Here is a 23771-nt window from a genome sequence, read left to right as displayed (position 1 = left end):
GCAGCCCTACCAAACTCTAAACCACCTTCAGGATCACTGTTCTCTTCTTGAAGGACAACACATGATCACAGCCAGACAACTCTATTAACTTGTCTGGTAGAATCTCAGAAGTCGGACAGCCTCCCTTCATTTCATCCTATCTCTGTCCCTTTCGGTCCAAGCTGGCAGTGTTTCTGCTGACATAACCCCATCTCTATTCCTGCTGAGAAAGCTTAATAGTTCCAGAACTCACATGTCTGTAATTTCTTTAGCAGATAGTTGTCTAGCAACAACCTTGATGTTGTCTCCAGAACACACTTTCTAATTTTTCACAATACGCACTGGCTAAGAATTTTGCAAATCTTCAAGTTTTGGTTCCTTTTTGCTTAACAATTCCTTCTTCAATGTATCTCTTTCCTCTTGAATTTTACTATAATCAGCAAGGAAAAACGAGGCTGTGCCTTTTCCATTTTGCATAGAAATCTCAGCTAAATATCCAAGTCTATCACTTACAAGTTCTGTTTTCCACAAGACACATGAATGCAATTTAGCTAAGTTCTTTACCACTTCGTAACAAGATCACCTTTCCTCCAGTTTCCAATAATGTGTTCCTCATTTTCACTTTTTTCATATTTCTACCAACGTCCCATTTATGTTCATATATGTACATCTCTAAGACGACATAAGCCTTCTTGACAGCTCTTTTCTTTCAGAGCCCTCACCAGAATCACCTTTATCACCCATATTTCTACCTGAAATCTCTCAAGACAACTTTGGCTTTTTTAACATGCACCTCAAAACTCTTCCAACCTCCACCATACCCAGTTCCAAAGCCACTTCTACGTTTTTAGGTATTTGTTAGAGAAGCACCCCGCTTCCCAGTACCAAAATGTGTTGGTTTGCCAAAGCTACAAAGTACCACAGATTGGGTGGCTTAAACAACAGAAATTAACTTTCTCACAATTCTGGAGGTTAGAAGTCCAAGATCAAGGTGTTGGCAGGGTTGTTTTCTTGAAAAGCCTCTCTCCTTGGCTTGCAGATGGCTGTCCTCCTCCACTATCTTCAAAAGGTCATCTCTTTGTATGTGTCTGTGTCCTAAAATCCTCTTTTTATAAGGATACCAGCCATATTGCATTAGGGCCCAACCATATGACTTCATTTTATCTTAATTACCTCTTTAAAGGCTTCATCTCCAAAAACCGTCACATTCTAGGTACTGGGGGTTAGGATTTCAACACACGAATTTTGAGGGACACAATTCAGCCCATAACAAGCTGAGACTACTCATATTCACTTACTATATGAATACTCAATACCACTCTCTCCCAGCCATTGTGCTAGCTGATGACCATATGATGGTGAGCAAAACAGGTACAATCTCCCACTCCTGGAGCTTAAAAATAATGGGGGGAATAATCATATACCCATCATACAAATTAATAAAGAAAAAGCACATGAGAACACATAGCAAGTCTTTTGGACCTCACCAAGCCTGCTATGTCAAAAAATGCTTCCTTGAAGAGCTCAAATCCGAAGGATGAGTATGGAAGGGATGTGTACACACAGAACTTTCCAGGAAGAGGGGACAGAACAGCACATTCAAGGAACTGAGAGGTGGCCAGTAAGGCTGGAATACAGAAAGTAAGAAGAGTAATAAAACATGAGGTTGGATAGGAAGCTAGGATCACATCAACCAGGATCTTAAATATCACATTATGGTTTTTGTCTTTATCCTAACAGGAATGGGCAGCACCTGAAAGGCATTACACATGATCATATTCTCATTTTACAAAGATCACTGTGGCAAGGAGGGGGCACTAAGGGCTTCTAAGGTGCTGGTAATGTTCTATTTCTTGAGCAGGGTTCTGGTTACATGGATACGTTCACTTTGCAAAAATTTGTCGAGCTATACTTGTAATTTAAGCACTTTTCTATATGTACATTATACTTTAGCCTGGTCAGATTGTGGAGAGAAAGGATTAGAACAAAGTATTGATGTGGGGACCCCTGTCTCAGTAAGAGGTGATAATTCAAACTAGAAAGATGGCAGTCAAAAACGGACAGATTCAAGCGATATTTAAGTGGCAAAATCCACAGACCCCAACTGATGAACTGAATACGAAGGGGGAAAGGAGGCATCAAAGAAGACTCCCAAGTTTCTGGCTTGCAGAAATAGATGAATGGTAGATCCATTCACTGTGGAAGGAAATCCTGGAGATCCAGATGGGAGAGAAGATCAATTTTTCAGGCTTAAAAGTAGAAAGATTAGGCAGGCAGTTCAGTATACAGGCTGGAGCTCAAAGGACCGGTCTAAGAAAATACATTTAAGGGTCAATATTGTTAATAATAGAAGCAGTGAGCATAAAATCCTTCAGCCAATATGTAATGAGCTCCTACAGTATTACAGGTACTGGTTTAGATTCTGCGAATACAGCAATGAACAAAATCAACAAGTTCTCATGGAACTTACATTCTAGTTCAGGAAGTCCCCCACCAGATCACTATTAAGATAACTTCAACTACTAGTACTATGACAAAACAAAACAGAACAATGTAATAGAGTGACAGGGGTGGGGCTACTTTACTTTAGGTTGGAATAGTCAGGAAAGGCCTCTCTGTGGAGATGACATTTGAAGTGAGACTTGAATGTTGAGAAAATGCTACGCATAGGAAGAGAAGAAGAGAATAGCATTCCAGGAGGAGAAAAGAGCTAGTGCTTGAAGCAAGATCAAGCTTAGCATGTCTGAACAATAGACAAAAAGACCAGTACAGATGGAATGTAGTAAATGAAGGAGAGAGTGGCACAACACAGGATCAGCGAAGAAGCTAAGGGCCAGATTATGCATAGTTTGAGCAGGGAGTAAAAATTTATACTTTAAAAAATGTTTTTTTCTTAAATTATAGATTAGTTGATCTGCAAATAAAATTATAGGGTGGCAAAGATAAAAGTAGGGAGACTACTATACCCAAGTAGAAATGATGCAATCTCACGGCGAAAGCTAAGCGTAAGAATAGAAGATGGTGTAGAACTAAAACTTAAGGAACTCTAAAAAGCTAAGACCAAGAGGAAGAGAAGGCAGCAAAGGAGACAGAGAAATACTCATAGAGATATGAACAAAAACCATGATGTCAAAGAGAAGTATTTTAAGGAAAAAAGTGATCAAAAGTCAAATGCTTGCAAGTAGTCATATAAGATGAGGACTGAAAAATGCTTATTAATATAGAGGAACATTCCAGAGACTTTAAAATCTATTTAGCAGAATGATAGGGGCAGAAGCTAAAATGGAGTGGGCTGGATAGTATCAGTAAGAGTTGAGAGAAAAAAAGACGATGGGTGTAGACAGTTCTTTGGAGAAGTCTGGCTGTAAATGAGTGGTGTCAACAAAGAGGGACTTCAAGAGATGACACTTGATCGTGTTTAAATGTAGACGGACTAAGGAAAGAAGGCAAGATTGAAGTCACAGAGAGAAGGAATAATTGATAACGTATAGATTTCTGAGAAGGTAAGAGATGGAATCCAGAGCACAGGTGAAGGCATTTACCTTATTAGATCAGAGGAGGACTACCCTCTTCATTGAAATAGAAGGGAGAGAAGAGAGGATAGATACAAATGGAGGTAGAACTCAGACTGCCCGACTCTTACAATAATGTGTTTTATCCACTAAAACCATGCTACGGACACTTTGAAAAGTGTCCTAAGCAGGACAACAAACTAATTAAAGAAAAGTTAAATTGAGGTTACTTAGCCTGAAGAAGGCAAATAATAAGTCAAAATATATTATTTTTCAAAATATGAATAATTATATGAAGATATGCATTTGTACCAGTTATCTTTATTACTGAATAAAGATAAATGTGTTGAAACTGAAGAGATTCAAGCACTTGACCTTTTTTAAAAAGTTACACATAGGATCATGGTTCTTTGGAAGAAGAGTTCTGAAAAATTATTATGAACTTTTCATTGGACCACTTTAAGATTAGGTTAAACACCTGAAGTATTTTTCTCAGATTGTCTGTGAATTCTTCTGCAAAGTGTTAAAGCAAAAAATAAGAAAATAATCTCTAAATGACCCTAAAATAAACGGATAATCAAACACCTCAAGGTTGCTCTACTTATCTGTCTTATAGGATTTAATTTCTTGATCATAAATCACAAATCTAAAGACTACTGGTGAGGTTCAAAATCTGGAACAAAAGGCTCTGACAGTGTTAGATACACCAAGTTAAATGGATGAGCCTTCCTCTCTGCTCGTCTGGACACTCTCTCCCCCAGCATGTATCAAATACAGCTAATTCACACTCCATCTCCATGTTTCCTAAATTACAACTGCCCTATATATAGTTGCTCTACTTAGATCAATGTGTCTTTAATATTAAAAAGTTGTTGATTGTTTTAGGGAGAAGACTAGGTCTAACATTCAACAAATATTTATTGACTTATTAAAGGAGAAAGCTCCAAAGACACAGTAGTAACCAAGGAAGACCCGACTTTCATGGCTAAGGGTATAAGATAATCTTTCTTATATAAAACCCTGGGCTCTACTGGCCTTTAAAAAAGCAAAAGGAAGATGGGGAGGAAGAATACCACTTTGGACCACTATCCTTCTAGCTTTAACAATTTCTTTCCTATCATTCTCCAGAATTAGAAGAAAATTTTTTTCTCACTACTGTTTAATTAATTCAAAATGTCTAGCCTAGGTCTATCACATTTCTTATAAATACTTCAATTTACTTATATTCGAAATGAAATGTTTTAACCACATCTTTGCCAGTGTTACTCTGTACTATATTCCAATAATCTCAATCCCACAATGTACTCTTTTCCAGTTTCCTGAACCAAAAAGTATCTTAATCTATTTATGAAACCAATGTTATGTTTTTCACGAAGTCTTTTCTATTCTAACAAAAATTCCACCCAATTTCACATTTAGAAACAATAAAGAAAAAATCCACAAACGATTCTTAATGAGTTAAGAAAAAACAAACAAGATCCAGTCCTTCTATTTTTTTAAATTAACTAAAACAAAATAAGACAAATACTCAACAGAAAGAATTCATCATTCTGTACTTAAAGGTTTTCCTTGTAGAATCTAATAATTATAGTCATGCATCACTTAACGACAGGAATACATTCTGAGAAACACATTAGACGATTTCGGTGTTGTGCGAACATCAGAGTGTACTTACACAGACCTAGATGAAACAGCCTACTACAAACTTAGGCTATGATACGATATGATACTAATCTTATGGGACCGCCATTATATATGCAGTCCATCGTTGACCCAAAACATTATGTGGTGCATGATTGTAATTTAATATATTATTTATATAGCAAACCTAAGTAACTGGCTCCTTCATTATTTTTTAACTTTGGAAAATTAATTTAAACAACATAGAACAAAGATGCTAATTATTATCAAAGAAAAAAAGCCCTTACTTCTTCAGAAATTCAGAAAACTAATGTAATTTTCATGATATCTACAACTAGTACACTTAAGGATTAAGTGGACACTAAAAGAAAAATAAATTAAGACTACGTACAAATAGTGTTGATCTATTTTTAAAAATACTGCCTCAAAATTAGTCAGCAAAACAAAGAGCTTACGTAATTTAACAATCCACTTATTGAATGCTACACATTTCAAATGCTAATTAAAATCAGAAGATTAAAATAAATTTTAAACATTAAAGCACAAGAGCATTTGTGAAAATTCAATTGAAAAGATGTTGCTGAAACACGATTATCGATTATTCCAATGTATATTTTGTAGGAAACATTTAAACACTAAATGGTATCTCTACTTTCAATCTTGATTTTAAAAAATAGCACTCTAAATAAATGGCCACTTACAGATTTCTTCACTCAACTTCACTGGTAAATCAACATACCTTCTAACCCTATAAATTCAAAGGTACCATAAAGACGCACTCAATTCTTCACTGGAATTTCCTTCCTATCTGGAAGAAAAAAAAAACCTAAATAATTTTTTTAAAAGATGACTATGGGGCCGGCCCCGTGGCTTGGTGGTTGGGTGCGCGCGCTCCGATGCTGGTGGCCCAGGTTCGGATCCCGGGTGCGCACCGGGGCACTGCTTCTCCGTCCATCCTGGGGCCGAGTCCCACATGCAGCGGCTGGAGGGATGAGCAGCTATGACATGCAACTATCTACTGGGGCTTTGGGGGGAAAAAATAAATAAATAAAATCTTTAAAAGATGACTATGGGGGGGCCGGCTAGGTGGTGCAAGCAGTTAAGTGCACGCACTGCGCTACAGCGGCCCGGGGTTCGCCGGTTCAGATCCCGGGGCGCACCGACGCACCTCTTGTCAAGACACGCTGTGGCAGCGTCCCATATAAAGTGGAGGAAGATGGGCATGGATGTTAGCCCAGGGCCAGTCTTCCTCAGCAAATAGAGGAGGATTGGCAGATGTTAGCTCAGGGCCGATCTTCCTCACGAAAGAAAAAAAAAGATGACTATGGTTTAAAGGATAAAACGGGATATAGCGAAGAATATGTCTGACTTAGATTTGAATCCCAGTTACATCTCTCGCTAGAGAAATTATGTTGGATAAGTTGCTTAACCTCTGTAAGTTTTTGGTTCCTCTTTATAAAACCCTTGTAGATTGTTATAAAAAATTAGAGACTGTAACAATCACATTAAGAATAGGGTCTGGCACTGACAGGCATTAAATAAATGGCAGCTACTTAAAGGAATATTATTAAATTAAGGCTTGTTGCTCTTAAATTCCTATTGCACATCGTAGCAGCATTGCAGAATACGAAGAACCATTCGTAGAAGTTGAACTCAAGATAGCTATCAGGTTTCCTTCAAAATCATTCAGTTCTTTAAGGGCAGATTGAAGAATCATGACATAATAGTGAATTCCATTACAGTCTATCTCTAACTACTATTTATCAACTAGTCTATCATCACGATGCTTAAGTACTGTAAAAGAGTTTTTTCTCAAATCCATATATCCAAGTACTATGCCATGTTTATGGGATTCCTAACCAATGAATAACACATTGATAGATTTTTATAAACCTTTCCAAGTATTTTCATAGTAAAGTTCTGCCTAAACAATACGGTCAGGAACTAACTGCAAATCTGTGGTCTATAAGTTTAACACGGTTAAATAAGGTTCATTACCAACAAGGAGTTCAGTGGAACACAGAAGAGGGAAAAAAGTTACCTCTACTTCTGTCAGCCACTTACCATCCCAACATCTTCTTTAAAAATGTTATAAAGTTACATGAGGATAGCTGAGCAGAAAATGCTGAGCAGAAAATGGACAGAAGAAAAAGAAAATGTGTACAGAAAAGACTATGAAAGAAACAAGAAACATGATTTCTAACACTATTAAGAAAGACAGAAAAAACAAAAGAGAAAAAAGAGGAATAAAAGGGGAGTAAGAACCCACAATCAAATTTTCTTTCATTTTGTTATACTAATAAAACTAATGAGTTCAGAATTACAATTGAAGACACACTAACAAAGCTGTACAATGATTATAATTATTAGTTGTAGATGAACTAACCCCAAGAGTAAAACTTTACTTTTATATGTCCTGAGAATATAGTTAAAAATGCAAAATAAGAAAATAATCCAAATAAAGTGTATTTCAATGGACTCTACTGAACTTGAACAGAATTTTAACCATGAATGAACAGATTATTCTTACTTTTTTTCCTTAGTTACTAATAAAGTTGGGAGGCAAAAAACCCAATAGGTCATCTCAAAATCTCTCAATCTTCCCAGTAATTTACAAAAAGAATTTCAACTAAAAAAAAACACACGGAAATATTAACAACTGGACAACACTCCTAGATGAAGTCTTCAGCTACTCACCAAAATTTTCGGTATGATGCTTGTTAATGTGATTGTGTCTAGCTCTAAGATTAGGGGTCAGACTACAGCTGTGTCCATGCTAGACAAAATAATCTATTTTACTGGTACTTAAATTTAAGACAGCTTATTGAAGTTAATGGATTCTGTACTAGGAAGAGTATAATATTGTTATTGCAATTATCACGCCTGGAATGTGACAGGGTTATCATTCAGAGAACAAAATTAGGACAAAGGGGAAGAAAAAGAGATTATTTCTAATCTAAATGACTTTCCTTCTATTATACGTACCAAAGTCAAAACTTTCCAACAGACACAGCCTTAACTTTGAGAAGAACTCTCTATTTACTCTTGAGGCTTCCTTTCAGAGTTATTTGTGCTACTCTTTCCCCTTTTTCTGAGCATAATTTGATAATGACAATGTATGAAGAACTTCTACAGGAGATATACTCAAAATTGAGCTTACATACATGTATATTCTATTACAAAAATTATGCCATTACTAATTACATCATCACTAGTTACTCCTTTCAGAATCTATAACAACCTAATATTACTTACCATCCAAAGGGTATGTTAAGGAGAAAATCTGGTATACGTACAAGGAGATCAATTGTTTTAACAGTACCTTAATTTTAAAAATAAAATAAAAATTGGGGGCCGGCCCCATGGCTTGGCGGTTAAGTGCGCGCACTGTGCTGCCGGCGGCCCGGGTTCGGATCCCGGGTGCGCACCGACGCACCGCTCCTCTGGCCATGCTGAGGCCGCGTCCCACATACGGCAACTTGAAGGATGTGCAGCTATGACAGACAACTATCTGCTGGGGCTTTGGGGGAAAAATAAATAAATAAAATCTTTAAAAAAATAAAAAAAATAAATAAATAAAAATTGGTATGCCAATCTTATTCAATTGGTAAAAGGAAAGAAAACCATCACCAAAGAAGATACTCATTAATCCCTTAATATAATCTCTCCTTTCCCTGTAAATTCACAAGAATTGCAGCTAACAGTTTTACTGGAAAAAATTTTTACTTATAAATTGTAACTTATAAAACTTAACTCTAAAAACTACTCACTCAATCTGCTCTTTTCTGCTGCCACAAAATATTTATTCTAGTCATTGTAACAAAACTAAGTAATACTTTATGATTTTAGACTAAGAAGCATTACTCTATTTATATGGGTTGCAGATGTTAAAACAAAACAAAAATACACACACAAAAACTTTAGCCCTAATAACTGAATTCTCAGTTACCGTATTCAGAATATTAGACTACTATATAAAACTTAAATAAAGGCTAGTAAGCTTGGGGCCGGCCCTGTGGCCGCGCGCTCCGCTGCTGGCGGCCCGGGTTCGGATCCTGGGCACACACCGACGCATCGCTTCTCCAGCCATGCTGAGGCCGCGTCCCACATACAGCAACTAGAAGGACGTGCAGCTATGTCATACAACTATCTACTGGAGCTTTGAATGGAAAATAAATAAATAAATAAAATTAAAAAAAAAAAAAAAAGGCTAGTAAGCCTATCTGGTCAAAGCGCTAATACATAAAAAACCACATTTCTTTGACATTTTCCAAAGAGAACACCACCTATTTTTTTTGTAAATATTTAGGAAACCAGGCTCAGAATATCAGTAATTTCTGCAACAACAAAAACTCAAATATAGTTAGAACAAATATTTTATATCCTTTGAAATGAGCTCTTTCAAAATGTATCTATACATAAAACTAGAAAATCCCATAATCTATATTAATTAGACAAGAGCTAAGCAAACTTCAAATACTTGAATCCATCCTATTACTCCAACAATAAAATACAACCCAACCTTTTGTAAGCAATCTTACTTTAAAATAGACATAAAATATTTTAAAAATGAGACTTCCTTTCAGAAAGGTGAATACTGAAAATAAAGATTATCCATTCAAAAAGCAGTACCAAAAGTTCAACTTAATTACCACACAAGTATTTTTACTAGCAGGATTACGACATATAGAAAACTGTAAATTTGCTTATCAAAAAGAAATTTTTAAATTTTGACTTTTACACCAAGCCTACAAAAAAACAACTTAATCTTTCTGAACCAAACTAGAAGCTGTATTCTGCCTAACTAAATGTATTTCATCTCAGTTAAATATGACAACTAATACCTAGTTTATTCTTTGTGGTGGAGACCAACTCAGGATGGGGGGTAGCAACTGGGGGCTATTCCATTAAGAACATATCTAATTAAAGAAAAAAAAAAGAATATATTTGAATAGAAGAAAAAATTTTGATGAAAAACCTTTAATTGATAAATTCCATATTTTTATAGATTTTTAACATCAAGCAATGACTTATGACTTTAGGTATCTTTTATTGCATATTCATTCCTCTATTCTGTTATTGTTCAAAAAATAAAAATAAAACTAGCCAGAATGTTTGGGGGAACAATTAATTTAATTTTCCGTCATTAAAAAAAAACCTGTGAAACTCTTTCAGAATGTTAATTTCCCTACCTCAATAAGCATTTATAATTTTTAAAAAATAATCAGTAATGACTAATGATCTTCTGCATGATTATTATTTAGTACTCAGAAGTACTAGGAGATGAAGTTGAGTCTGTAAATAAAATCTGGAAATTTACTTTAGACTTACTACCTAACATGAACACGTTTCCTCATAATTGGTATCTTCCAAAGGCAATTCTTTACTTCTGCAAAATATATTTGGCTAATTAAGAGTCTATTATTCAAAAATAGTAGATTTATAGTACTATTACTCCTAAACAAAGTTTTACAAAGACAGATGGAAAGGGACACACAGTATACATTAACAGTTGTTTCACCTGTCCCAAAATTAAATTCTTCTGTACTATTTTCAAAATGTGCTAATTTGCATAATAAAATACTGGGAAACAAAAGCCCAAATACCAAGAAGTATTACTCTGAAACAAAAGAATATATGAAAATAGTGGATGAAGGAAATGTGTGTATGTATAAATAAATATGTATACATTTACACACGAAACATGAGTTAGCATTTTCCTACATCATATTTAGTTAAGATGAACAAATACATACAGATAGACATGTGTTAAACCAAATAAAGCAAGGTAATACCCATTCAAATGTAATAAAATTGAATAGTACAAACAAATAGAAATCATATGCTTATTTCACTAAAGGCAATGTAATAAAGACCTTGCTGAAGAGTACCACACTTAGTTTTGTGCCTTGCAACTTAATATTACTTAATAACTTAATATTATTTAAAAAGCAATATAAAGATATGGCAGAACATTTAAAGTTCAGTTGAAAAGAACAGCAAAAGGTTTTAAAACAACATATGAAGAAAGATTATGGGATTCAAGAAAGAAAGTTTAAGGGCCATGAAATATTATCACGTAAAACATAAGAAGGATCATAATGATTACTTTTTTAAATAGCATGTAATTAGCTGGGGTTTTTCCCTAAAAAAGAGTAAAGCAAAGCAAAGATTAGGATAAAGTACAAGATCTCCGAAACGAACTGAATCCCAGTCTTTAAATTTTAAGTGAAGGAATACAATCTAATAAAGAAAACTATCCAATGCAAAATACAATTGGCTCTACAGAAAAATTAAAACCAAGAGAAATAAAATATCCTAGAGGACAAATCTTACAATTAATGCTAAGGAGCTGTCCAAAATATTTTTTATATTAGAATTATACTGTTTAATTAAACAGAGAAAAGTGATATATTTCACAATAGCCTGAGCAGCCTTTTCTAACCTATATAGTGATTTCTCTATTTATCCATTACAGAATTGGGGAGTAGAGGGAATAGGGGCATAGCTTGAGAACAAGGATAATGAATATGTATATATTGTATTATATTATGAATATGTATATTAAGAAAACTCCCCAGGTGATTGATACACCTACTATATGTCATTCGATGGAGAATTTTGTTTTAACTAAGTGATATGCTAATTATAGCTCAGAAATATTTTTGTCACACAGATGAATTTGCAGAAAGATAATTTTACCTGTATAATGAATAGAGGAATCAACTAAAAACTTGCCTATAACAAGTTAGTATTTCTTGGATATATAAGGCAGCCAAGGAAAAATATTAAAATTTTATGAAAAATTAGATTTAGGTATGAACCATAAAATTGCTCAACATTATCTACAAATAGATAAAATTAGTTTAAAATTCAATTGTAGAAAAACATTCTAATTCTTATCCACTCTACTCAGGTGTTTTCATAATAACCAGAAGTATTACAACAAAACATTATAAAAACATTTAAAATACAATTTTATATAAATTTTTATTTACACTTTAGAATTTAAAAAACTTGCTGGGAATACCCTTTGTGAGGCAACGTAGTCTTTTTTTGGGGGGGAACTATTTAAACTTCAAGACAGGCTCACTAATTTTTTTCAAGTGCAAAGAATAAATGTGTTAGCTGAAAATAGCCAACTTAAAGATTATTTGTAACACAGACTTGATCATGTGAGCCTAGAGAACCTCCCCACCTCTGTCTCCCCTGTGAAGGAGGAGGTCTTTGTGTGCTTTTGTGTGGCGGTTCCACTGAATTCATTACAATAGAGATGGACATTTGATATTCATAACGATCCAACATCTGAGCAATCTTCTGTCGAGACACACCATGTTTATTCCTCCTACCAAAAAAGAAAAGGATTTTAATTCTTTTTTAAGAATGTATAGGCTTAGAGATTAAACTGTTCTGAGTAACAGAGTACAGATTCTAAATTATATTTTGCAAATAAATATTAGAAGATACATCTCATTTATCCACATTTAAAAAAAATTCTATCGGCTCTCTCAGAAGTTTTTAACAATATTTTTAAAAGGTTTAAAGATACCATAAATCACAGCAAAAGTGTTAACTGATTATATCTTCTTACAGAACTACCTACCAATTCATTGAACTAATGAGTTAATCTCTCCCCTTTTTTAATAACAAAATCAAAGATTATGAGACACCATTTTGAGAATTACAGTAGAATTGAGTGGACTTCTAAGACTCATAAAAATCAATATAAAATATCACTTTTTAAAAGTTATTTTAGGATACTTCCTATTGCATTTTTAAAACCTATAATCACTACCAAATTATTATTACTATAGATACAACAATTTGGACATATCTCACAAACATAATGTTGAGTGAAATAAACTAGACAAAATGAATACATACTTTATAATTCTATTTATATAGAGTTTAAAACAAATTAAACTACAGTGTTAAGGCAAACGATGTTTTAGAAAAAAGAAAAGATGCTTTAAAGAAAAGCAAGGAAGTAATTACCAGGGTATTGTTACTGGGAAAAGGAATTCAAAGAACTTCTGAGGTGTTGATAATGCTCTCAAGACATGGGTAATGGTTAAATGATTATTTGCCTTATAAGAAATTTGTTAAGCTGTATATTTGTATTTTATGTACTTTTCTGTGAGTTTAACTATGACAACAAAGAGTGATTTAAAAATTATTCTTGACCCTCAAAGAACTTTTTACAATTTATTTTACCCTTGTTGTTTTCTGTAACTTGACTTGGACATGGCAGAACACACGGAACATATTTTACATTTAATGTTATAGTTCTAGATTTATTAATGCTACTTCATTTTTCCCAGAAGGACACAAAAGAAATGTTTACTTCTCAAAACTATTGATGTTTACATTCAATATGAGAAAAGAAAGAGAGAAAAAATGGAAGACAAAAAAAAGAGATCTGAGGCTAAAAATTGGCAAAATATGACTAATTCCACATGATGTCAAAATTAATGATTCAATCAATTTTTTACAAAAAAATCTGTCAAACTATGCTAGATATCAGTTAAACTGACTTTATTTTGTAAAGTCAATTTATACTAAGAATTTTAATAAATTTCAACAGTCCTCAAATGTAAATGAAGCCTAACTGTATAACAATTGCATCAATTCATTTATTCAGCATAACCCAAATATCTTTAAACTTCTGTCTCTTCTAACTGAGGTGCAATACACACACAGAGACAGGCAAACAATACAAGATATTAATAAATCTATTAGTATATCTATTCATATATGAACACATAGCGTGCAAATCACAAAGGGAAAGAAAAGTAACCAAAGGAATGAAAGGCAAGGGGGAAAGAAGCCAACTAGCCAGCCAACATACACAGAATAACAGCTTTTAGCTACAAGAGGGCAAACGGAGGTGGGAGAAAAAAACTGGTTTTAAAATAAGTGAGGTGATGGTTACACAACTCCGTGAATACAATGAAAACCAGTGAATTGTACACTTTTAATGTGTAAATTGTAAGGTATGTGAATTACATCTCAAAGTTGTTAACAAAACAGGGGAGAGGGAGTGAAAGTGAGGAAAGAAAAAAAGAGTCATAGTCAGGAAAACCAGTGACATGAGAGGAAAAGGACAAAGGTAAACACAAATGGAAGAGCAGGGCTGAAAGTAATACAAGCCCACAATCCCTCATCACAAATTCTGAAACCTAAAATGCTCTGAAAACTCAGTTTTCTGTTGACTCATATGGTAACAAACTCTAACCAGATCTGTACTTATTTGGCAGCACGATCTACTCAGAACTAACACTAGATTATGTAGAATCTTACTTATCTACTTAGACTGACTAGTCATGATTTGCTACAGAAATATTAAGATGTTTGATTATGACATGCTGCCCCAAACTCTGCTAGTGGTGTTATGATTAGGAATATGCACCCCTATATTACCTTTCTAAAACCCCCAAAAAAATCTGAATTCTAAAACACACTGATTCCAAGGATCTTGGTTATAGAATTACGGATTTCTAGTATTAAAGATGGAAAAGAGGGAGCAAGATGAAAGCACCAGGTAAAAAGGTGATGGGACCTAAAATGGGAAAGAGATGAAATTGGAAAGGCAATGCAGAAAAGTGGCCTAGCAAAAAACAGAGGGAAAAGTCCTAATTTTTCCCTCCAAGTTTTCTGGATCTCCACTAGCATTCCACAAACTGTGAAACAATGTAGAAATATACATAAGAAAAAGTTAACAAACACACTTGACAAAGAAAATTTAATAAAATTTAACAAGGCAAGATGCCTCAAAAACCTTGAATTTAAGTCAATGTTCCTCTTAACAGAAAGTGAGACACAGCAGTCCCCATTCACAAGTAGCAAAGATATGACAAGCAAAAGTCAGTAAAGAAATGGACCATGTAAAGAGAAAAGAAAGAAAAAACAAGAAGAATTCAAAAAAAATTGAGTGCCTTACTTTTCTAATTCTTCAGGATCAAATTTCCACCAAGTTTCAGGTTCATGAAACTCTACTCTGTATCCTTTTCCTATGGCCTACACAAAGGAAAGGAAGAAAACAAATACCCAGAGAATATTTCTTAAAGTAAAAAGAACGCAAGACAGATATCATTTAGACAATACTTCTAAATTTGCTCAACCAATCATTTAGACAATACTTCTAAATTTGCTCAAAGAAGTATTTGCTCAAATACTTCTAAATTTGCTCAAAGAAAAAATTTACTTTTAAAATAATATGGTTTATAACAATTTTAAGACCACTTAACTGGACAAATTCCAATTACTACTCTCAAGCCCAGACAAAACTAACAAGATGAGCATATTCCTTAATAAGTACCATTCCCAATTTTTTAAAAACTAAGCAAATGAACACATCTCTTTAGAAAACAAGGACAAATGGTTTAATAATGAAGCTCAAAGTAACCAAAATTTCAGAACATGAAAAAACTGACAAGAATAAAATATAAAAACTCTCTCATATTTCATATTTACCATTTCCACATATGGTTTCATTTCCCAAGCTTGTGTATTAGTGTTGTCTATTATAACTGGAGATCTCCCCTGATTGATAGCTTGTTTTGCTGAAATAAAAAACAAATTTAAAAAACAAAAACAAAAAGCAGAACTATTAGTTTAAAATACACAAAATAAAATTTAAACATTAATTATTAAGAAATTTTCTACATCTCTGTACTTAAAACCAAAACTGCAATCTCTTGAGTCAGTACCATGAAAAAAAAAGGACTCTGCTAGATTAAAAAGGAATTAAGAGACATAATGACATGCAACGTGTACTCTCCATACTGGATGCTGGTTTTGACAAATTAGCCGTAAAGGATACTTTGGGAAAAACATTTTGTTGAACTTACAGCTAATGAAGCCTTCAGTCTAGAGCTAACTTTCATTTATAGGAAATACAGGAACAAGTTATATTTGAATATGGTCTGAGTATGAAAAGCGGTGAACATTTATTGACACAGAAAGATTGAGATTGTTAACTGAAAATGGCAAGTTACAAAACAATATGTAAGTATGATCTGATCTTGGTCAAAATACAAAGATCTGGGAAAAGTTACTAAGATATCAAAACTGGTCATCTGTAGGTGATGGGAAGATTTGCATTTTATGCTTATCTGTATTTTCCAATGCTCTACAATTACAAATAATGCTTTTGAAATAAGAAAGACTTACATTAAAAAAAAAAAAGAGTGCTATGAATTTACTGTTACTTGCCAGCGAAACTTTATATACCAAGTAGCTAAATACCACAGTTCAACTGACTTTGTGGATATTTCTTAGGACTATGATTCTCAAATTGAGAGCTGAGATAAAACGAAACTTTTCTCAACTGTATCTCCCTATCTGTACACCATCTCCTCCCCCATGAGGTGAGAATCACTGCCACAGTGAGCTACTGTTAATGACAGGAGTGTGTGTACCCCTTCAGTGTAAACAGACAAGAAATATCATTAAGAACCCACGATAAAATTCAAAAGGCTGAGGTAAAATACAATGATATGGAAGTTTTGCTGTGATTTAGAATTCAAACTGCTAAGTTCTGCGTAATGAAAACATACAGATGTCTAAGGGCAGACACAATTCTAAAGGTTAATTAAGTAGCAATGACTATGGTGGCATACGTATTTGGGAGAAGACGTCTCTAAATACCAAAAGAAATTTAGAATTTGGGTCATAAATAGGATACCAAGATGCTATCATCTCCCATTACTCCATCCTCAATCAAAAACAGTGATCAGAGGGCCGGCCCCGTGGCTTAGTGGTTAAGCGTGCGCGCTCCGCTGCCGGCGGCCCGGGTTCGGATCCCGGGCGTGCACCGACGCTGGGCTCCTCTGGCCATGCTGAGGCCGCGTCCCACGTGCAGCGACTGGAAGGATGTGCAGCTATGACAAACAGCTATCTACTGTGGCTTTGGGGGAAAAATAAATAAATAAAATCTTAAAAAAAAAAAAAAAAACAGTGATCAGGGCCGGCCCCGTGGCTTAGCGGTTAAGTGCTCGCGCTCCACTGCTGGCGGCCCGGGTTCGGATCCCGGGCGAGCACCGACGCACCGCTTCTCCAGCCATGCTGAGGCCGCGTCCCACATACAGCAACTAGAATGGATGTGCAACTACGACATACAACTATCTACTGGGGCTTTGGGGGAAAAATAAATAAATAAAATCTTTAAAAAAAAAAAAAAAAAAAAACAGTGATCAAATCTTTCATTAAAAAAAAAACATTAAAGTAATTCTCCTAATGTCTGATAGTTAGGCTTACACCTCCAAGGAGTTACGTTCTAGAAGAGGAGCTTATTAACCAAATAATTCTCTGATTTGCAAGAATGAGATTGTCTTCTTTCCATGAATAATCATCATTCAATACAACATTCCAATGCATTCCAGGAGAAGAGAGCTCCTAAGTAAACAACGATTGAATACCCAAATAATGAAGAGTCATTTTCTTTAACAAATTAACCATCATACTCCAAGAAAGAGAATAATGACCCCTTGGAGATGCTTTCAATTTATAACCTGTCTAAGATGAATTTAGATTCTGTTACCACAGTCATGTGCCAAATAACGACATTTCGGTCAATGATGGACCACATATACAACAGTGGTCCCATAAGACTAATACTACATAGCCTAGGTGTGTAGTAGGTATATCACCTAGGTTTGTCTAAGTACACTCTATAATGTTCTCATAAGGACAAAATCGCCTAACAACTCATTTCTCAGAACATACTGCATGACTGTAATAAACACGAGGCAGACAGATTATTCCCAGAATGGTGCCTAGCATTTAAAAGTATTCAATAGGGGCCGGCCCGGTGGCACAAGCGGTTAAGTGCGCACGCTCCGCTGCGGTGGCCCGGGGTTCGCCAATTCGGATCCCGGGCGCACATCGACGCACCGCTTGTCAAGCCAAGCTGTGGCGGCGTCCCATATAAAGTGGAGGAAGACGGGCATGGATGTTAGCCCAGGGCCAGTCTTCCTCAGCAAAAAGAGTAGGATTGGCAGATGTTAGCTCAGGGCTGATCTTCCTCACACACACAAAAAAAATTCAATAAACATTTGTTGCAAAAAGAAATTTTGCCCTAAATAAAATGTCATGCTTATAATTTTCAAAATGTCTAATAATTGCTAGCTATCATTACCTTGAAAAAGTCCATACTTATTACATTGATAATAAAACCAGTAATATATCTAGACACCATTATCCTGTTCAGCAAGTATAATTCACGTGGCACGAACATTTTAATGAAATATTCTAGACTAGTATTGCAAAGAGAAAAAATGTTTTACACAAACTCCCCAGTCTACCAAAGGAATACTGGGTCTGTCCACTGCCTTTATGCATTCCCCTTGTCACCTACTCCCATTCCCCTTAACTTTAGACCAATAACTCCAAACACCTTTTGGAACTGCAAGACCACCATTATTTCATTCAGACAGTAATGTTCTGTGGTATGCAAAAAAAAAAAAATCAAAAAGAATTAATATTTTTTGAGGGGGCCTATCTGGTGGCGTAGTGGTTAAATTCACATGCTCTGCTTCTGTGGCCCGGGGTTCTTAGGTTTGGATCCCAGATACAGACCTACACACCACTTATCAAGACATGCTGTGGCAGGTGTCCCACACATAAAACAGAGGAAGATGGGCACGGATGTTAGATCAGGGCCAATCTTCCTCAGCAAAAAGAGGAGAATTGGCAACGGATGTTAGCTCAGGGCTAATCTTCCTCACTAAAAAAAAAAATTAATATTTTTTGAGATTTTTATGCCACTCTCTAACATATTTGGAGAAATCCTAGAATGTCATAGAACCAATACTAGGAAATAATCTTAGAATCAAACTTATTTGACATTTAAACTTTTTACTCAAAAATATTCTCACTGAAATTTTTTACTCTGAAAATTAACAATTAAAAAGGAAAGCATTTATCCTGTTTTTCTTGTACATACTGTATTTTATGGTACAGTATGTACAAGTTGCTAGTTCTAGGTGAGAGGAAATTATTACAGAAGAATTCTAGCTACTAAACACGGAAGGAATGATAGACCTAGAAAATCACCATCCTGCAACTCAACGAAAAAAGTGATTCAGGAAACAATTCATTGTTAGATAAAACCATTAAATATAAGGTTGATAGGGAACTTGACAATGGAGGGAGTAGGCTGTCCCTTTAAAGCTACTGATCAATCTTAGCACCACTAAAAATGGGACAACCAGACATTTGCTTACTAAAAAAAAGCTGAACCTAATAAATACTCCAGTCTAGAGCTGTCTTCCATTTAAGGAAATACAGGAGGAAAAAAAACAAGTTAAATGGTTACCACAAGGAAGCAAATTGCCAACTGAAGGATAAGGGGCATTCTATAGAACAAACAACCAAGTTTCTGCAACAAGTTAACGGTATGAGATGGCAAAAAGAGGGGAAATTGCTATAGATTAACATAATTAAAAGGAACATAAAAACAAAGTACTGTGAGGACTTTGTTCAAATTCTTTTTCAAACAAAACAACTGTACAGAAATATTTAAGGGGAACAGGGGAAATTCGATTACAGACTGAGTACTACATGTTGTCAAGGAATTGGGTTTTTCAGGTATGATGGCATTGTAGTTAAATAAGATGTGATTGAGTAAGAAGGTTAATTTGAATTGCATAAAGTATGATGTCTAGAATTTGCTTTAAAATACTTAAGCAACTCATAAAATGGTGGGAGTGAAAACAAAAAGGATAAAGCCAACACAGCAAAATCTTGATAAACTGATAATTCTGAGTGATGGGTTCATAGTAATCTCTTTATGCATTCTTCATCTTTTTAAAAAGAAGTTATAGTATAAGCATTTACTTAGTTCTAGATCAACAGTTTTCAATCCTGACTGCAACAATAGAATATCTGGATAACTTTCAAAGAAAACCACACCAATGCTTAGATCCACTCCAGACCAACTAAACCAGAATATCTGGGGCTAAGACTCAGGCATAAGTTTTTTTTAAAAGGTCCCCAACTGATTCAAATGTGCAGCCAAGGTTAAGAACCACGATCCCAAAATGGAAAGAAACTGATCCATGTGCCTCTAAAAAATATATTAAGTATATTTTTTTGTAGAGTAACATTGAGAAAAACTTTTTCTTTCTTTTTTTTTTTTTGGTGAGGAAAACTGGCCCTGAGCTAACATCTGTTGCCAATCTTCCTCTTTTTGCCTGAGGAACATTAGCCCTGAGCTAACATCTGTGCCAATCTTCCTCCATTTTGTATGTGGGACACTGCCACAGGACAGCTTGATAAACGGCGTGTAGGTGTGCAACTCGGATCCAAACTGGCAAACCCCGGGCCGCCAAAGGGGAGCACGCGAACTTAACCACTACACCACCAGGCCAGCCCCAACGAGAAAAACTCTTAATATTCATAGGCATTATATTAAGCCTTAGAAAACATAAGCATTACTCTTAGGGAAATAACTTTTGGGAGTACATAACGATAGTATCAGAGTTCTCTGAATTTATTCATGAGGTATAAAATAAAGCCTATCAAAATATCCCACACCTCTATTTTACCAGCTTATATTGGTATACTATTTACAAGTTTACAAAATAGTCTATCTAAATTCTCTGATTTTTCACAAAAACTTTAATCAAGTAGGGCAAGTATAATTATCACCACTTCTAAAAGATGAAAAAATTGGGTCTCAAAGCTGTTTAAATGGCTTGCCAAAGTCGTTCAGCTGGTAAAAGTCAAGTCGAAAATAAAAACTCAGGTCTCCTGACTCTTAGTCAAATACTCTATCCCAGGAGACTTGGCCCAAAACAAACCTCTGCTCTGGTTCCAGTCATGGGCATCACCAAGTTGATTAACATTATACCTGTACCCATCTTGATGGTGAAAATAGTCATCAGTGCTGAACACAATGCCATCACGACTCTGACCAAGCAGAATTCTGTTAATAAAAGAAATCATAAAGGTGCCATTTATAAAATCTATAGCCATCAGAAATAAGCCACACAGGAAAGGTTATTAAATGAATTTCTGGTACTTACCTTTAAGTAAATTGCAAACAGAACAGCACAGGAGCTGAACCTTAAAGTTTTCAGATTTCAAATTCACCTCACTTAAATCTACACAATTACAGCCAGTAACAAAAGCTTTTTTAAGCAGCATTTGTATTGCAACTTTTAAAAACACTCTTCTATCAATCCCAAAATTATGTCAACTATTATCCATGTTTTAACTTTAGTGAATTTGTATTTGGTGACTAAAATTGCCTAAATTTAGTGCAACAGGTAACCTAAAAGGCAAGTAAGCCCAAGCAAGCAATTCATCTGGGGAAAACTGTATTTCACCCAAGAGAGCTCTGATAAACTCATTTCCATGAAGCACAAACACATATGACCCGAAAGTGAGAGTCAGAAATAGCTTGAGACTTAAGGTTGTAAAACAATCTGTGATCCTCCAAAGTATAATCAAACTTTAAATGTTTTAAGAGATTAAATTACTAAATGAAATTATTAAACACTAAATAAAGAACACACTCTCAGAACATTAACGATAATGAAGCTCCGTCCTCACAATATGATACTACCTTACACTTCTAAGGAGAGCGAGATTACAAGTGTTCAGTGTCAGAGAATTCCCATAACCACTGACTCATCAGAGACTGCAGAGTGTGTTGAGAAAAGGGAAAACGCAGTAAGAGAATGATTCAGATCCAACAATAACAAAAATATTTTGTTGTTTCTTTCCTATCCCTTAACCATTAGGCAACTGGATATCATTCTACAATTTCTTCAGAGGAGGAGGGGAGTGAAAGGTGGTAGAAGAGATTAACAGTAAAAGAATACTGTCCTGGGATGATTTAAGAATACTTACTCCCTAATAAAAATAGGAAGAATTCAACTATTAAGATAACAAACAGGGCCGACCCCGTGGCTTAGCGGTTGGGTGCGTGCGCTCCGCTGCTGGCGGCCTGGGTTCGGATCCCTGGCGCGCACCGACGAACCGCTTCTCCGGCCATGCTGTGGCAGTGTCCCACGTACAGCAGCTAGAAGGATGTGCAGCTATGACATACAGCTGTCTACTGGGGCTTTGGGGAGAAAATAAATAAATAAATAAAATTATAAAAAGAAAAAAAAAAAAGGGGGGGCCGGCCTGGTGGCACAAGTGGTTAGGTGCAGGCGCTCCACTGCGGCGGCCCGCAGTTCGCCGGTTCCGATCCCGGGTGTGCAACGACGCACCACTTGTAAAGCCATGCTGTGGCAGCATCCCATATAAAGTGGAGGAAGATGGGCACGGATGTTAGCCTAGGGCCAGTCTTCCTCAGCCAAAAAAAAAAAAAAAGAGGAGGATTGGCAGATGTTAGCACAGGGCTGATCTCACAAAAAAAAAAATAAGATAACAAACATATCTCTCCTTTCCTCAGCTTATAATAAAATTGTATATATTTTATAATAAAAAACTGCATATATTGAAACAAAAATTTTAAATATGCATTTCCATTTAAATATGCATTCCCAATTATAGTTCAAATTACTTCAAACAAACCAAATGAAAGTAAATGGTTTGAGTTGTTTGTTTGCTTGTTTGGGAGGCTGGAGCTGGATTTCTTTTTTAAGCAACCATAATTTTTCCAAAATATACCATCTAACATAAATGGCATGTTATTTCCTTATACAGATAACCTCGAATATAAAAATGCCACAATACTGGCATTCCAAGCTCAATCATCTAAAAAGATTTTGATCATAACCAACCATGATACCTAATCATATTCAACAGTACCAGAAAAATGACACCATCTTTTGTAGATATTCTATGTTTCATTTCTTTCTGTTCTCTTACTTATCAACAGGTGATTTTTCAGATGTTAATAATACCATACAAGAGTACAGCAGCTTTTGTATACAGGAAATCTCTTAACCTCTCCCAAATAAAAAAAAGGGGGGGAGGAAATGGAGGAGACAGAAAATCATTTTACATAATTAAACCAAGCCAACATCAAACATGAATAAACCTCTATGAAGAGCATCTTAATTATATAAATCATAATTACAGCAAATAATTTTAGCTTGGCGAGACTTTTTCCTCCCAGACTGCTTATGCATCTTTTTAAAATTCCCTGAATTATTTCAAACTATGAAGCTTTATTTTGGGGACTTATTTTTTAATCAATCTTTTTTTTTTTGGAGGAAGATTGGGCCTGTGCTAACATCTGTTGCCATTCTTCCTCTTTTTTATTTTTTTCTTTTTTCTCCCCAAAGCCCCAGTACACAGTTGTGTATCATAGTTGCAGAGTCGTAGCTCTTCTATAGGGGATGCCGCCTCGGCATGGCTTGATGAGCGGTGATTAGGTCCATGCCCAGAATCCAAAAAGGCGAATCCCTGGCCACCGAAGCAGAACGCACGAACTTAACCACTATGCCACCAGGCCAGCCCCTATTTTGGGGACTTATATTTTTAAAATTATCTATATCTGGGGGCCGGCCCGGTGACGCACCGGTTAAGTATGCAAGCTCTGCTTCAGGGGCCTGAGGGTTCGCAGGTTTGGATCCCAGGCGCGCGCTGACGCACCACTTGTCAAGCCATGCTGTGGCAGCATCCCATATAAAGTAGAGGAAGATGGGCACAGATGTCAACCCAGGGCCAATCTTCCCC

At 35.5% G+C, this 23771-nt stretch overlaps 1 protein-coding gene across 3 annotated transcripts in view; it reads right to left on the bottom strand.

The window, feature by feature from the left end:
* Positions 1 to 23771, bottom strand: part of N4BP2L2 (NEDD4 binding protein 2 like 2) — a 76638-nt gene that overhangs the window by 44873 nt on the left and 7994 nt on the right. For all 3 annotated transcript variants that reach the window (XR_015553474.1, XM_087436213.1, XM_087436212.1), the window contains exons 3-6: positions 20936 to 21060; positions 15606 to 15694; positions 15073 to 15149; positions 12331 to 12477 (exon numbers count right to left, since the gene is read on the bottom strand). Coding sequence is in view for 2 of the 3 variants with exons in the window: in XM_087436213.1 (XP_087292339.1) it covers positions 12331 to 12477; positions 15073 to 15149; positions 15606 to 15694; positions 20936 to 21060 (438 nt within the window). In the remaining variant the exon portion in view is untranslated. The remainder of the gene's footprint in view (positions 1 to 12330; positions 12478 to 15072; positions 15150 to 15605; positions 15695 to 20935; positions 21061 to 23771) is intronic.

This window comes from Ceratotherium simum, chromosome 10 (assembly GCF_057802395.1).
Source record: "Ceratotherium simum simum isolate JZ-2026a chromosome 10, ASM5780239v1, whole genome shotgun sequence".
Lineage (NCBI taxonomy): Eukaryota > Metazoa > Chordata > Mammalia > Perissodactyla > Rhinocerotidae > Ceratotherium > Ceratotherium simum.
Note: the sequence above shows the minus strand (reverse complement) of the source record. Positions and strands in the feature narration are given on the sequence as shown.